This window comes from Hypomesus transpacificus, chromosome 1 (genome assembly GCF_021917145.1).
Source record: "Hypomesus transpacificus isolate Combined female chromosome 1, fHypTra1, whole genome shotgun sequence".
Classification (NCBI taxonomy): domain Eukaryota; kingdom Metazoa; phylum Chordata; class Actinopteri; order Osmeriformes; family Osmeridae; genus Hypomesus; species Hypomesus transpacificus.
In genome coordinates, this window is record NC_061060.1 from 10,286,258 (window position 1) to 10,300,055 (window position 13,798).

Genomic DNA, 13,798 nt, shown 5'->3' on the forward strand with positions numbered 1-13,798 from the left:
TGAACTACCTGCATGTCGCTTATCTGCACATCTCAGTCTGAGTAAGAACTGCCGTATGATTATTCAGCACTTCTGTTCAACACTGTGAAGATCAACATGACTTTGACAATCGTCAGGGCTGAACTGTTTATTCTATTGCTCAGCCCCATTTTAACACAGGTCTAACTGTGCAGACGGTTTAAGATACAAGAATTCTATCTAAGCGGATGGTATTGATATGGATCCTCAAGTATTTTCTCTGTGCGTGTTGTTTGTGAATGTACGTGTGTTGTGTGTGGAACAACGGTTTGTTTGTGTGTCATGCTCTATTTGCTACAGCTGCCTACAGGCAGTTGTCCTACCTTCTGGCCGGTACTGGGCGATGATGGTGACGGTCTGTCCAGCCCTCTTGAGTGCGGCGGCTGCTTGCTCGTGGGTGGCGTTCCGCAGGTTGACCCCATTCACCTGAGATGGACACACACACAGCAAAGACTCAGCCCAGGAGCTTGCGCGTGGGCCAACGAGTGCTGCTACACGATCCACTGTGTTGGTAGATAAGAGCACATGGACGGTGGGGGTGGACGTGATCCTGAATGAGGGAATGCCAACCCTGGAGCCCGGGTGACAGGCAGGTTGATGGCCAGCTTGATTCACGGGGACAGAGCTCAACGTGACAACTGATTGAGTCTGTCCAGCATGAACAGAGAAGGCTATCCTCTAGTGAATCACCAGCTGGATGATTTCATTTCAATCAGTGGAGGTATGACCTTGCAGCGATGAGAGATCCTAGGACTGGAAAATCACTTGTTTAAATTCCCTGTAGGGACATTGGGCAGATGTACACTCTAGAAAGGTCCTAATCTGCTGTCATGGGAGTCCCTGTGTTTGACACGAGAGAGTATTTGTATAAATGAAGCGCTGACCTTGAGTGGAGTATTACATGCCAGCTGATCTGTATCTTTTAGTTGTCTTTCTTTTTAGTTTTTATTATTTATTACCCCCGTGTCCTCAGTCTCAGTTGAATGACACTTGCTTGCATCGTCCTTGTAGTTTGTATCCCTTGGCTCGAGCTGCGGTAGTTAGCTACAAGTTCTGATACAACATATCATCATTAACTATTCAGTCCTAGTGCCCCAAGCTGCTGTAGTCTGCAGTATAGCGACTGACCGAGAGGATTCGGTCTCCCCTCCTCAGCTCTCCACTCAGGTCCGCCGGGCCGCCCGCCAGGATGAAGGAGACGAAGATTCCCTCTCCGTCCTCTCCGCCCACAATGTTGAAGCCCAGGCCTGTGGAGCCCTTGTGCAGCAGCACCTTCCGTGGCTCCCTGCCAAACAGAGCCACAGCGTCAGGCCGCGGGGCCGGACTGGGAGCACAGGAGAGAGAGGGAGACAGGCGGAGAGAGGGAGACAGGCGGATGGAGGGAGACAGGCGGAGAGAGGGAGACAGGCGGATGGAGGGAGGGAGGCAGGACGGGAGGAACAATAAGAGCAAGAGTGAAAGGAAAGACAGAAAAACAGAAAAGGGAGACAGAGGACCGTTTAGGACACACAGCTCACTTCTGGTAGTTTGGTTTTTACATGGGCCAAATTGGCAGCCAGAATCCATAACTCCAGCGGAACCTAGATTGCAGCACATTCTATACATGCATACATACAAAAGTAACTTTCCCAAACCTTTGAGGATAAATGGAAATGTTTAATTGGAATTTAATAATCTTTTTAGCAGTGTTACAAAAAAACGGAGAATGTTTAAACAGTGGTGATAACATATTCAACAGGTCTTAAATGTAAAATATAAATGATAATTGTGATCTTTGGTTATTCAGCTCTAACTGTGCTTTGGGACTATTGTATTATGTTCACTGACTGTAATGTCCTTTTGGATCAAAAGCACACACACACACACACACACACACACACACACACACACACAGGCCACTAAGACATGCTGTCCTTAGATTCACAGTAAGCCCCTTCTACCCCTGCTCCTCTTCCCCATCCTGAGCATGTATGTGTGAAATCATGCACACACACACACGCAGCCTCATGCTTGATTGGCCTGCTGCAGCTCTGTTTTAGCTTCAGCTGCAGTGAGTCATCGTCAGACAGCAGGCGTCCCAGAATGCAATGGGTTGTAGGATCCTGGATAGGCCAAACCACTGCTAGGGACCATCAAAAGCCTTCTGAAAACATGCTTCAGACTAGCGCAAAAACACACTCGAGGGCCTGTGGAAGCTTAGCTCAGATACACACACGTGCACACGCACACACACACAACCAGTCATCCCTCTCAACCGACCAGACGGTTCCCATTAGTGGTCTTCACTCTACGTACTCGGCCTGCGGTCCGCAGGAACAATTCCTACTCAATCCTTAATGGCAGTGCTCTACGTTTCTGTAGAGACCCTTCTCACATCAATGGCAGCCAAAACAGCATTTGGAACTTTAGCATCATACTCGGAACCACACTGGAAAGAACTCTGTATCACCCTTGTAAAGTATCTCAAGAGGCAACGTAAGATCTATACGATCTCACAAAGGTTTCATAACCTACCTACAAGGTACTTCAGCAAAGGCACTGGATAGCGCTTGTGGATAAGAGCCATACGTACTAGCAGTACATCTAGCACTGGTGTATTAATGAATTAATTTTGCAGATGCTTTTATCCAAATTTTCACTTTCACAGTGAGAGTCCATTCACTCACAACTAAAGTCCTGGTGACTCCACAGTTTCAGACAGACGAATAACAGTAAGTCCTATGCATCAGTGCAAACAACAGCACTGTGGGAGGTCATAGTCTAAACCCTCCGTCCAATCACTGCCTTATTAGTTACATGACATTATTTCCTAGAAGAGATAGAGGTCAAATCCCAGAGATTCAATTACAGTGATCAGGATGAAAGCACACGCTGTGTACTGCATCTCTCTCACACAGAAAAGCCATGGCTCATCTCTACAGTGCTATCCAAAGGATTACTGTCATTCACACACAAACTAATACAAAAAAATACATGGATAGCACACAACGTCAAATGTCTTCAAAGGAATATGAGCTGGGAAACCGAGGGCTGTCTAATCTCTGAGTAACCCAGTCAACCGACTAGCAGTGGCAGTCGAGGGGAGCTCAGAGCAAGAGAATGATCTGGAATGATCCTCCCCTATCAGCTGTTGAGAAAGAGAGAGACGCACATCACCATGGTTACCTGAGGTTCCTGTGTATGGCCCTAGGAGAGAGTGTCATCCTAACCCTGCGCTGAGAGAGAGACTTCACCATCGGCATGGAGGACGAGATGTTGACGGTGAACATGGCTGCTGTGGCGCATCGCCTTTGCTTAACTCCCCGGCAGGGGGATGTTCTCCCCAAACCTGGCTCCCTATCTCTGCCCCTCTGCAGCCGAGAGCTCTGGAATACACACATCTCTGGCTTGGGAGTCTCAGGCCGATGGGAGTGTGATAGGAAACAGCTCCACTTGAGGCTGTCACAGACGCTCCCCCTCATCTCTGGCAGGGCAAGACTTAACCCTCAGCCTCCCACACGAGCCTCCACTCTATCACATCCTGCCAGGACCCCCCCCCCCCCCCCCCACACACACACACCTCCACCCCTCACCCTGCGCCTTCCTGCCAAACTCCTCAGATGGACGAGGCTTCCCCTGGTGTGTCACATCAAAAGGAGCTCAAGATCAGGATGTGGTAGGAGTCTGTTCCCTTAAACAGATCGCTCCGTGCTTCATCTCTCTCATTAAGGCTTGCCCCTGGGTCCCTCCCCTTCACCGCCCCGCATGCCAGCATTCCTGTCCATCAGGCCAGTCCTCAGGAGGGGCTGGCCGGCCAGACGGCAGCTCCCAGCTAATTGGTCGGAGTGTAAACAAACCGAGGAACTCATGAACTTAATGTGACTGTTGAGCCCCTGACATCACATCCTCAGAGCGATGACTGTGGTGACCACTCACTCACTCACTCTTCCCTCCAGCAGGGTCGGCGGGAAAGAGCACTCTGACAGCCAGAGACAGATAGCTCTGTTGTTTTATCCTTGGCACTTTTCTATGGAGTGAGTGAGTGTTTTTGTTAGCGAACCTGTGCATGGGTCAAAGCACTACTGGGAAAAGAAGGGCTTGGTAATTCTGTGAATTCCACAGTACACAGCGCTCACTGGCTTCCTGTTCTATCATGAGCCTTGTGTCTCCTCCCCGTTCTCCCCCCTTCTCTTTTTATCCATGCAAGGAATGTAAACAGTTATAATTCTATAAAGCCACTGCTCTCTGCCCTATCCTTTTCTCTATGAATCCAGTCTCTTTATTTCACTCACTTTCTGTTTGTTTTCCCCTCTGTCTTCCACTTCCTTTCTCTAGCACCACCCCCCCTCCCCCTCCCCCACCCCGCTGAGGCAGAGGCAGGTGAGTCTTCATGCTGAAAATGGATGGAGGACAGTGAGGTCCAACAGGTCACAATCTCCCTGCCATGCTACACCCAGCCCGGCTCTGTACGCATGACGCTCCTCAGCCCTGGTAATTGGCTCTGCTTGGCTGATTAATGTTGGGCACTGCAGATGGGCGCCATTTTCCACAAACAGAGACAAGCTCTCGCTGGAAAACATGCGCTCTCTCTCTCTCTCTCTCTCTCTCTCTCTCTCTCTCTCTCTCTCTCTCTCTCTCTCTCTTTCTCCTCTCTCTCTCTCTCTCTCTCTCTCTCTCTCTCTCTCTCTCTCTCTCTCTCTCTCTCTCTCTCTCTCTCTCTCTCTCTCCTCTCTCTCTCTATCTCTCTCTGTACCGTCCTCTGTTTTCCTTGCTTACATTCTCCAGTGTTTTTTTCTGCCACTGCATTTTCCCTCCAAGACCTGCTATTTCCTTCTAATTTGACATGGGGGGTTGGGGGGTGTACACTGCTAAGGCGACAGACGGTTCAAGATATTTCAAGCCTCTTGGTACGGCTAAGAATAAACCAGGCGAAATGAATGATTAACAGTTTAGACTCGGGCGTTCAGCTGCATCGGCCATGATTACGTTTCTTCCATCCCTGCTCAGTCTCACCCTCTGCTTGTTAGGAATGTTTTACAGTGGTTGAAGGCCTTGGTATTGATGTATAACCCCCTTTCAAACTCTGAGTCGCCTAGTCAAAGGTCACTGATTAAGAGTGAGTAATAAAATTGAAAGTTACTGATTAGCAGAATATATGAACTGTCTTCCTGCTGTATTTACAAGATATGTCTTTCAGCAACCCTTATTGGCCAATAGCCTGCTTGCCTGCCTAGCAGGGCCCCAACACAGTACAGGTGTTGGAATTGACTGGCCTCTGACATACACACATATGTACAGTAGCGTATGCACTCACTCACTCACGCACACACACGCACACGCACACACACACACACACACACACACACACACACACACACACACACACACACACACACACACACACACTGACTGTGTCACAAGGTGACTTATCTGTATATGAGACTACTAAACAGTATTTTTCCTTCACGAGTTCAGAATCTGCAGTGAGAACCACCGGACTCTATCTACAGAGAGAGAGAGAGAGAGAGAGAGAGAGAGAGAGAGAGACCAAGCGGGCGAGAGCAGACAGGAGCTAGTGTCATATGGAGCTGGAAACGTGTGTGAGATGACACCACTGAGGGGGACGCGCAGATGGGCAGAGGGCTGATACCAGATCTGACTCATCCCCTTGCACTCAGCCTGCCCCAGTCCTCTGGAAGCCCTCCATTTACTATATATTAACCAAGTCCTCTGGAGCCAGCCCTGGTGGAAGTCCTCCTCTGTCACTGTGTGATGGTGGGGGGGAGAGGTGGCCCCTCCCACCAGACTGCCTGACAGACCAGGTCGCTGATCTATTCTGACTGGGATCACGACCTCTGTCATCTGTGATGTCATCCCTGACAACGTCACTGTTGGGTCTGGTAGCAGACATGACCCAGAGGTCCTGCACAGGAAGACAGGTGCATGTCTGTATTTACGTGTATGTGTATACATATGGGTCTGTGTGTGTGTGTGTGTGTAAATGCGTCTACCTGACTGACTGACTGACTGACCGTGTGTGTGTGTGCGCATATGTGTCAGCACATTATGCGTGGATGTCTGACTATATCAGTGTGTGTGATTGGAGCTGGCAGCATGGGCTTCTGTGTGTATGTACGAGTGTGTGTGTGTGTGTGTGTGTGAGGAGAGATGGGCCTGAGTGCATGGCCTGGTCTCTCAGTGTACAGATGAATCACGACAGCTGCAGGACAGTCTCCTCATTGGCTGGCCGGTGCCGAATCAGCTTCTTACTTCCCAATACATTCATGGTAAGAGCGAGGGTCGTGTTCATGTTTACGTAAGCACAGGGGCATGCTAAACACTTCTGTGCTGCAAAGTACTTTGTTTGTCCAGCAGGTGAGTGTGTGTACAGTTTGTGTGCTTGTCTGTTTGGGTTCCACATTCCAGTCATCCTCTCTGTCATTTCACCCCATGTCTGCAGATCCACAGCACGTTCATATGTATACAGGCAAGCGGGCAGGTGGGTAGGCACACACCTCACGTGCACACACACACACACACACAAACACACACACATACACTAACACACACATACACTGACACACACCAGTGCCCATGCATACACATATAGAAACGCAGCAAGACACACTCCGTAACTCACTCACTCACTCATATCTAACAGAAACACTGGCGGAGCGCCAATCACATAAAAGCAGTCATCCACAAAGGCAGCATGATGGATGAGGCCGGCAGGACGGACAGTGGACACAATACAAACACATGACAACACATAAAACCAACAAACGGCCAAAGGGGCGGCTAAGGGCCAATGAACATTTTTCGATGCTGTCGTTACGTAACAACAGCAGCGCCACATGGACGGACGTCTGATCCAGACACCCAGAGAGGCGAGCAGGGGAGAGGACCATGACAGACCCTGGCTGGGGACGAGGGCCCAGGCTCAAGCTCCTGACAGATGGAATAGAGCAGCTTGTGAGAGTGAGAGCCCCTGTGAGCCTCGCTCCTGTGGAGAAGTGTGTGTGTGTGTGTGTGTCCGTCTGTGTGTGTGTGTGTGTGTGAAGGGCAGGTTTGACTCCCATCTTTAACTCCTCTAACCGTGGAGGACTGGCTCCAGTCAGTGCTTCAGATTCATGGACGTGATCAGGATGATGACTGATGAGGTGTTTAGAGCACTGCAGCCACAGCATGAAGAACACATTATGGACATCCAAGGTGGCTGTATCACAGTTCCATGAACGCAGAGTCCCATCAATAATAAATTGAGACTTGATGAATTTGGATCATAGTACAATTAGGGAGCTGAAATTTACACTGATTGTTTTAAATCAAATGACAGGATATTTTTCTCCCAGAGAAAATTAGGAGAAAATGGGATATGTAGTGTGGGTATGTTTATCTAAATACTCATTTATGAGAATAGTGTTATGTGAGGAGAATATATACATGGATATGGTGATAGACAGGAGCAGACCATCACCATGGAAATGTTTCTGCTGTTATTGCTGTGGTTGTTGTAGTCTCTGTCAGTCTGCAACAGACAGCTTGGTAGCACCCTAGATAGAACCTAGGCTAGTCTATAAGGTTAAGGTTCCAGATGTACTGTATATATTGTGAGTTGTATACTGTGTGGAGGCTTGACAGGTAGATGTAAGCAGAAGGCAGAGGGCACAAGGGGAGGGGGGGACATGTATAGACGATACAGACACACTGTTCTGTAAAGGATACCTCTGCAGGAACTATATCCCTCCATCCCTCACTCCCTCCCTCCCTCTCTCTCCACCCTTCCCTGCCTCGATATGTCATCTCCCTCCCTTGATCTGTCCTCTCCTCGCCCCTTCCTCACTCCCCCCCCCCCCTCTCCTCCCTCCGCCCATGTCAAAGAGCAGCCGTGCTCCTGCGCGGAGCCTGGCAACGCCACTGACATGTGCCCTTCCTCACCCTCCTTGGCCGGCCGGGCGGCGGCTGCTGGGTGCCAGGCCAGCCAGATGCCAGGCTAGCGGGGGTGTGAGGGTGGGGCAGAGCAGAGCAGGGCTGCAGAGAGGAGGGTTAGCTAAGCGTGGGCAGATGCACAGGGGTTAGTACCTGCCGGAGTAGGAGGAGGGGACAGGGCCTTGGCACAGGGCAGCGGGGGTAGGACAGAAGCCTGCATCCTGGGGAGGGGCCCCGCTGTAGAGCCCCTGGGGGCCCCCACTGTCCCCTGGTTTGTGGATGACACTGTAAATAGGCTCAGCCCTGCTGGGGTGGGGGGGGGGGGGTACAGAAATACAGACAGTGAGTGGGGCTGGTGAAGGACATGAGGGGAGAGAGAGAGAGAGAGCACACAAACACACACATGTGAAAAGACAGAAACACAGACAGGGGCACAACTTGGACATGTACACAGAGCTGGCGTCACACACACACACACCACACAAAACGCATACTTCCCACTTGGGTACATACACGCATATCTATGCACACACACGTCCCTGTAGCTCTGGGTTCTAACTTGACCTCTGTGGTTGCAGTAGGTGAGGGGGTCAGGAATGTAAGACCCAGCTGGAAGGAGGGATGATCGAGGCTGCTGGGAAGCACTGGGTCAACACACTGCTGCCGCATCACACAACCACCCAGCTCCAGATCAAGTTCATCAGAGCCGTGGTGCACTCACACTCACACACACTTACACACACTTACACACACACACACACACACACACACACACGCACTACATGGTTCAGAAGTCCTGCCGTGTTGCATGACACACCATATTGGACATCCAACCACTTAATATATATAGTAAGTATGTCACCAAACAAAGACACACCAAAAACACCAGAAAACAGCATGTTAAATACTCAGTCAAATCAATAGGGGTCACCAAGTTCAAAGCAGCTGGATGAAAACATGTCTGGCATGTCTCTGATTACGTAGTTCAGTTTTGGTTCAGATGGAAAACCGTAGCGCTGACTTGTCGGTGTCAACTGGTACAACCACACAAACAATTCCCATTCAACTAAATACTTTTCGATGTGAGTAATCTCCTCATGTAAACAGACTAGATAATACTGGAGTTAGAGAGGATTGACCCGGGGAGCGGACAGAAGCCAGTGGCACTGGAGCGTGTCACTGACCTGGTGAAGTCTTCCTCCCCCAGCATGTGGCGGGGGACTGGGGAGTACCTGGAGGGCGTGACCTGGGAGGGCTGGTACACAGGCTTGGGCTCCATGGCCCCCATGTAGGCCATGCCTGAGTTGTGGCTCACGTGGTTGTCCACCATGGTGGGAAAGGCTGGAGGGAGGGCCAGGCCAATAGGGGGAAAGGAAGCATGATTAAAACAGCGTTTGTGTGTGTGTGTGTGTTTGCGTGTGTGTCTGTGAGTGAAGGAGTGAGAGTGTGTGTTGGAGTATGGAGGGGGGTTGTTGAAGGTTTGAACAACATTTGACTCCACTTAAATGCAGACACATTTTCCGCCCAACCTACATCACGCTACAGTAAAGTATACGTTATGTCATTTTGTTACAGTATAATACATATATATCTTATAGATTCTATCGGAATCAATCCGACCAGTAATTGTGAAAACATTGTCTTGAAATGTTTTAGATTTTATTATTTTACTGAGAAATCCTCACTGTTTCTGTCAGGCCATAGGGTCTGGAATCCACTTCTTACAGTCTGGAATGCCAGTAATCTGGAATCCACTTCTTACAGTCTGGAATGCCAGTAATCTGGAATCCACCTCTTTAGATTGTCATTCTTCTAGGGTGGTTAGGTATTACTGTATGGCACAACTAATCGGCATCATCTGACTGTAGGCCATAGTTTCAGAGCTTAAGTCAGTATTACAGGCTTGATCAAGCCATAGCAACACAACCAAGAAGTACAGAATCACTGTTTGAGAAGTATATTATGAGATGCATTTATTATTGTGTACGGCCTATCAGTGGATCATCTTTGAGTGTGTGTGAGTGTGTGCGTGAGTGTCTGTGTGTGGCAGGGGCCCAGGGATGCGGGCTCTCATGAGCAGGTGGGATGTGAGAAAGCCTCCACACTCAGTAGGAGGTAGAGAGCTGGGCTTGTTGCTGTGGGCAGCAGTGTATGTGTGTGTGTGTGTGTGTCTACACACCATGTGGGAGTCTCGGCACAGCCGCGCTGAGGAGAGCAGACTGATTCAACACTACCACTCACACAAAGATCTATAAACATCTCAGCTAACAGTCAGGGACAATAGATAGCTTCTAGATATTCTACTAATATGTATGCACAGTTCATTCTACACAGGACATCAGCCGACAGCTAGTGCTGCTCTGCAGAAGGCTGACGTCTTCGGGTCACAGCAGAATGATGAAATACTGATCAATAACATGCTCTAAGTTTCCTTCTCCATTAAACCGTGCTTTAAAACCAAATCCACTGTGTCAGTGAGGAGGGTGTGTGTGTGCAAGAGCAGTGTGTACGTGTTAGTGTGTGTGTGCGAGAGCGGTGTGTGTGTGTGCGGGCCCGAAGCCAGCAGCAGAAGAAGATACGTACTGCTAGAGTAGTCTGGGGGGGCGTACATGTCGTTGAGGTGGACGGGGCCTGGCTTAGCCACCTTGAGGTACACCATGTCTGACGTGTTCTTCAGCGCCGCCACCGCCTCCTCGTGACGCACGTCTTGCAGGATGATGTTGTTCACCTGCACACACACACACAATCGCACCTAGTCATTCATTTATCTTATTTTGCGTGTGTTTGACCAGGTAAGTCATTGAGAGGTGACAGAGATCAATGGCAAATCCCTGAGTCCACACCGACGGAGGTGACCTCAATCAGAATCTCCCCTGAACCGAACACACACGTCATTCACCACCTAATGAATCCCACTGCCATTCGATGATATCTCGAATAGATTCATTGACGTTTGAGGGATAGAGGGAAAGCGTGTGGAGCAGCAGTAAAGTGCCGTAGCAGGAGGGCCGTTCCACACAGTCAGCCTGTCAGCACCGCACTGTTTCCACAGAAACCGGCAGGCTTTGGGGGGTCAAATCTTGAATCAAACAGAGTATTTGATGGAGCGGGCCGTGGGTCTGTGACGACCCCTCTGATGAGAGCTCTGGGGAGGGGGACTCTGTGTGCGGCTGCAGTCCCTCACAGCTCCTGCACTATCGCTGCTGCGGCATCATCACTTTGTTCTTATTTATGGCAGCCTTAAACACATCTCATATTTTGCCGACGGTGCAGTCAGTCATCCAGCTGGCAGGTGGGTTCTTTTATCTTCGGTGGCACAAATATGCCTGGGAAGACAGGGCCTGGGGAGACAGGGCCTGGGGAGACAGGGCCTGGGAAGACAGGGCCTGGGAAGACAGGGCCTGGGAAGACAGGGCCTGGGAAGACAGGGCCTGGGAAGACAGGGCCTGGGAAGACAGGGCCTGGGAAGACAGGGCCTGGGAAGACGCTCCAGAGCCCAGGCCTCAGCCCAGGATCAATCACAGGGGCGCACGCACGCACGTACGTACACGCAAACACACATGCACGCACACGCACAAGAACACAGATGCACAAGCCCACACAAACTCACACATACACACACAGTGCCATTAAATGCTGTTGCGTGTCACGCGGGACCTGTTTGGGAGGACTGTTCAGGAGAGAGACACTCACACCCCTCCACTACTACCTTGGCATCTGGGAGAGGAAACTGACAAACACGCAAATGGAGACTCTCCAAGCATCAAACACATCAAAATCATGCCAAAAAAGTACCAACCGAAATGTTGTGGTCTGTATGTTGGTATATGTAGTAAGATAAATAGTAAGATACTCTATGTCTCATGATAGGTTGCTGTGTGTGTGTGAGTGAACCTGTGTGTGTGAGAGTGTGTGTGGGCTAGTGCCTTACAGCTAGCAGACGGTCTCCAGTCTGCAGCCGGCCATCCTTCTGAGCCGCGCCCCCCTCGATGATCTTGGTGATGTAGATGCTGTTGTCTCCAGGGATGTGCTGGTTGCCGATGCCTCCAGCGATGCTGAAACCCAGCCCTAAAAACAGCATGGGAAGTTAGCAGGTCTAGCATTTCTGAAACTAAGGCAAGACGCAGATGTTGAGAAACATCAGGGAAAACACTTTTATAGGTTTTGATGACATTGAAATATGTTTTTCTATTTTAGCCTGGTAAGTGATTCTCAGAGTGAGCTACATTGTTGTACACATTTATATTTTAGCGTGGCTGTCATACACTGCATACTGTCGTTTTTAAACACAAATTCTGTTTATCTCTCATTTTGCAGAACGAACAAGAAAGGAAGTTCCCTAACCCTAATCCTATTACTTCATGTTCGTTGAACAAAAGCAGTGCTGAAATATCCCCTAACTTTTAATGCCACAAAACTTCAACCAGTTGTGGGATTCTGGCAGCAGTCTGCTGACCTTTGGGCCCCTTGAGGAGGTTGACCTCCAGGATGGTCTCTGGTGGGGCCTGTCTTCTCCGGACCAGGAGCCTGACCACGGGCCCGGCCTCCTTCAGGGCCTCCACCGCCCGGCTGTGGACCACCTCGGACACGTCCACCTCGTTCACACGCAGCACACAGTCGTTGACCCTGGAGAGGGGCAGAGCGGTTACTCTGATGTATCCACGGAAACCCACAGCCCATACCCATGCTACCCTGTCAGTCTACAGAGGAGCAACAGGAGGATAGAGAGAGAGACTCAAGAGACAGTCAGAAAGAGAATATACAACAAGCCTGACAGTGAACATATTTAGAAGATCCTCATTTTTTATTTTATTTTTTCTTAAAAGCTTATGGTGAATCTTGAGTTCCTAAGAGTGTGTGAACCCTGGGTCACATGACTGGAGCAGCACCACTCCCACACAGATCTGCCCATTGGGATGTACAGAGGAGAAATGGAAAAGAGGTGAGGAGAGGGGTTCAAGAGGAATAGACTATATACATACTGTAAAAAGGAAAAAGGAGTGAGGAGGTTAGAAGGCGGAGGGTAGAGTTCACAGAGGTAACAGATTAGTGGAAGGTGAGGGGTGAGAGAGGGAGGGAGGGGTGAGAGAGAGAGGGAGGGAGGGGTGAGAGAGAGAGGGAGGGAGGGGTGAGAGAGAGAGAAAGGGAGGGGTGAGAGAGAGAGGGAGGGGTGAGAGAGAGAGGGAGGGGTGAGAGAGAGAGGGAGGGAGGGGTGAGAGAGAGAGGGAGGGAGGGGTGAGAGAGAGAGGGAGGGGTGAGAGAGAGAGGGAGGGGTGAGAGAGAGAGGGAGGGGTGAGAGAGAGAGGGAGGGAGGGGTGAGAGAGAGAGGGAGGGGTGAGAGAGGGAGGGAGGGGTGAGAGAGGGAGGGGCTCACCCCAGTCTGCCATCCATGGCTGCAGCTCCCCCAGGGATGATCTTGGTGATAAAGATCCCAGGGTCGTCAGGGATGTGTGGATTGTCCATCCCCCCAGCGATGCTGAAGCCCAGCCCAGAGTTGCCCTGCAGGGGGAGGGGGTGACCATGAGGTATGAGGGAGAATGCACACACACATACACACATGCTATTTATTTTACAAATGCATGCACTCACGCACCCACACACACGTGCAAGTATACACACCCAATTACTCACAGATCCATACGCGCACACACCTACACCTATACTAATATTTATGTATTAATACATGTATGCACCTCCACAAGCACACACACACACTCTCACACACACACACACACACACACACTGCATTTCCACATGAGTGATGGGTCCACCTCACTCGAGGAAGGACCTGTCAAGGTCAGTGTGATGGGTTCCTTAATAGTATTGGTGTGCTAGGGGAGCATGTGATCTATGCAGACTGCTTAGGAGGGCT

General features: G+C 50.2%; 1 protein-coding gene across 4 annotated transcripts in view; it reads right to left on the minus strand.

Annotated features, from left to right (window-relative positions):
- The window catches only part of dlg3 (discs, large homolog 3 (Drosophila)), a 73,526-nt gene that overhangs the window by 14,246 nt on the left and 45,482 nt on the right, over nucleotides 1-13,798 (minus strand). For 2 of the 4 annotated variants that reach the window (XM_047017450.1, XM_047017442.1), the window contains 7 exons: nucleotides 13,301-13,425; nucleotides 12,383-12,552; nucleotides 11,858-11,994; nucleotides 10,510-10,654; nucleotides 9,111-9,267; nucleotides 1,147-1,342; nucleotides 342-444 (listed from right to left, as the gene is read on the minus strand). In XM_047017450.1, coding sequence (XP_046873406.1) covers nucleotides 342-444; nucleotides 1,147-1,342; nucleotides 9,111-9,267; nucleotides 10,510-10,654; nucleotides 11,858-11,994; nucleotides 12,383-12,552; nucleotides 13,301-13,425 — 1,033 coding nt within the window. The remainder of the gene's footprint in view (nucleotides 1-341; nucleotides 445-1,146; nucleotides 1,343-9,110; nucleotides 9,268-10,509; nucleotides 10,655-11,857; nucleotides 11,995-12,382; nucleotides 12,553-13,300; nucleotides 13,426-13,798) is intronic. The other 2 variants (XM_047017572.1, XM_047017490.1) reach the window with 2 other exon arrangements.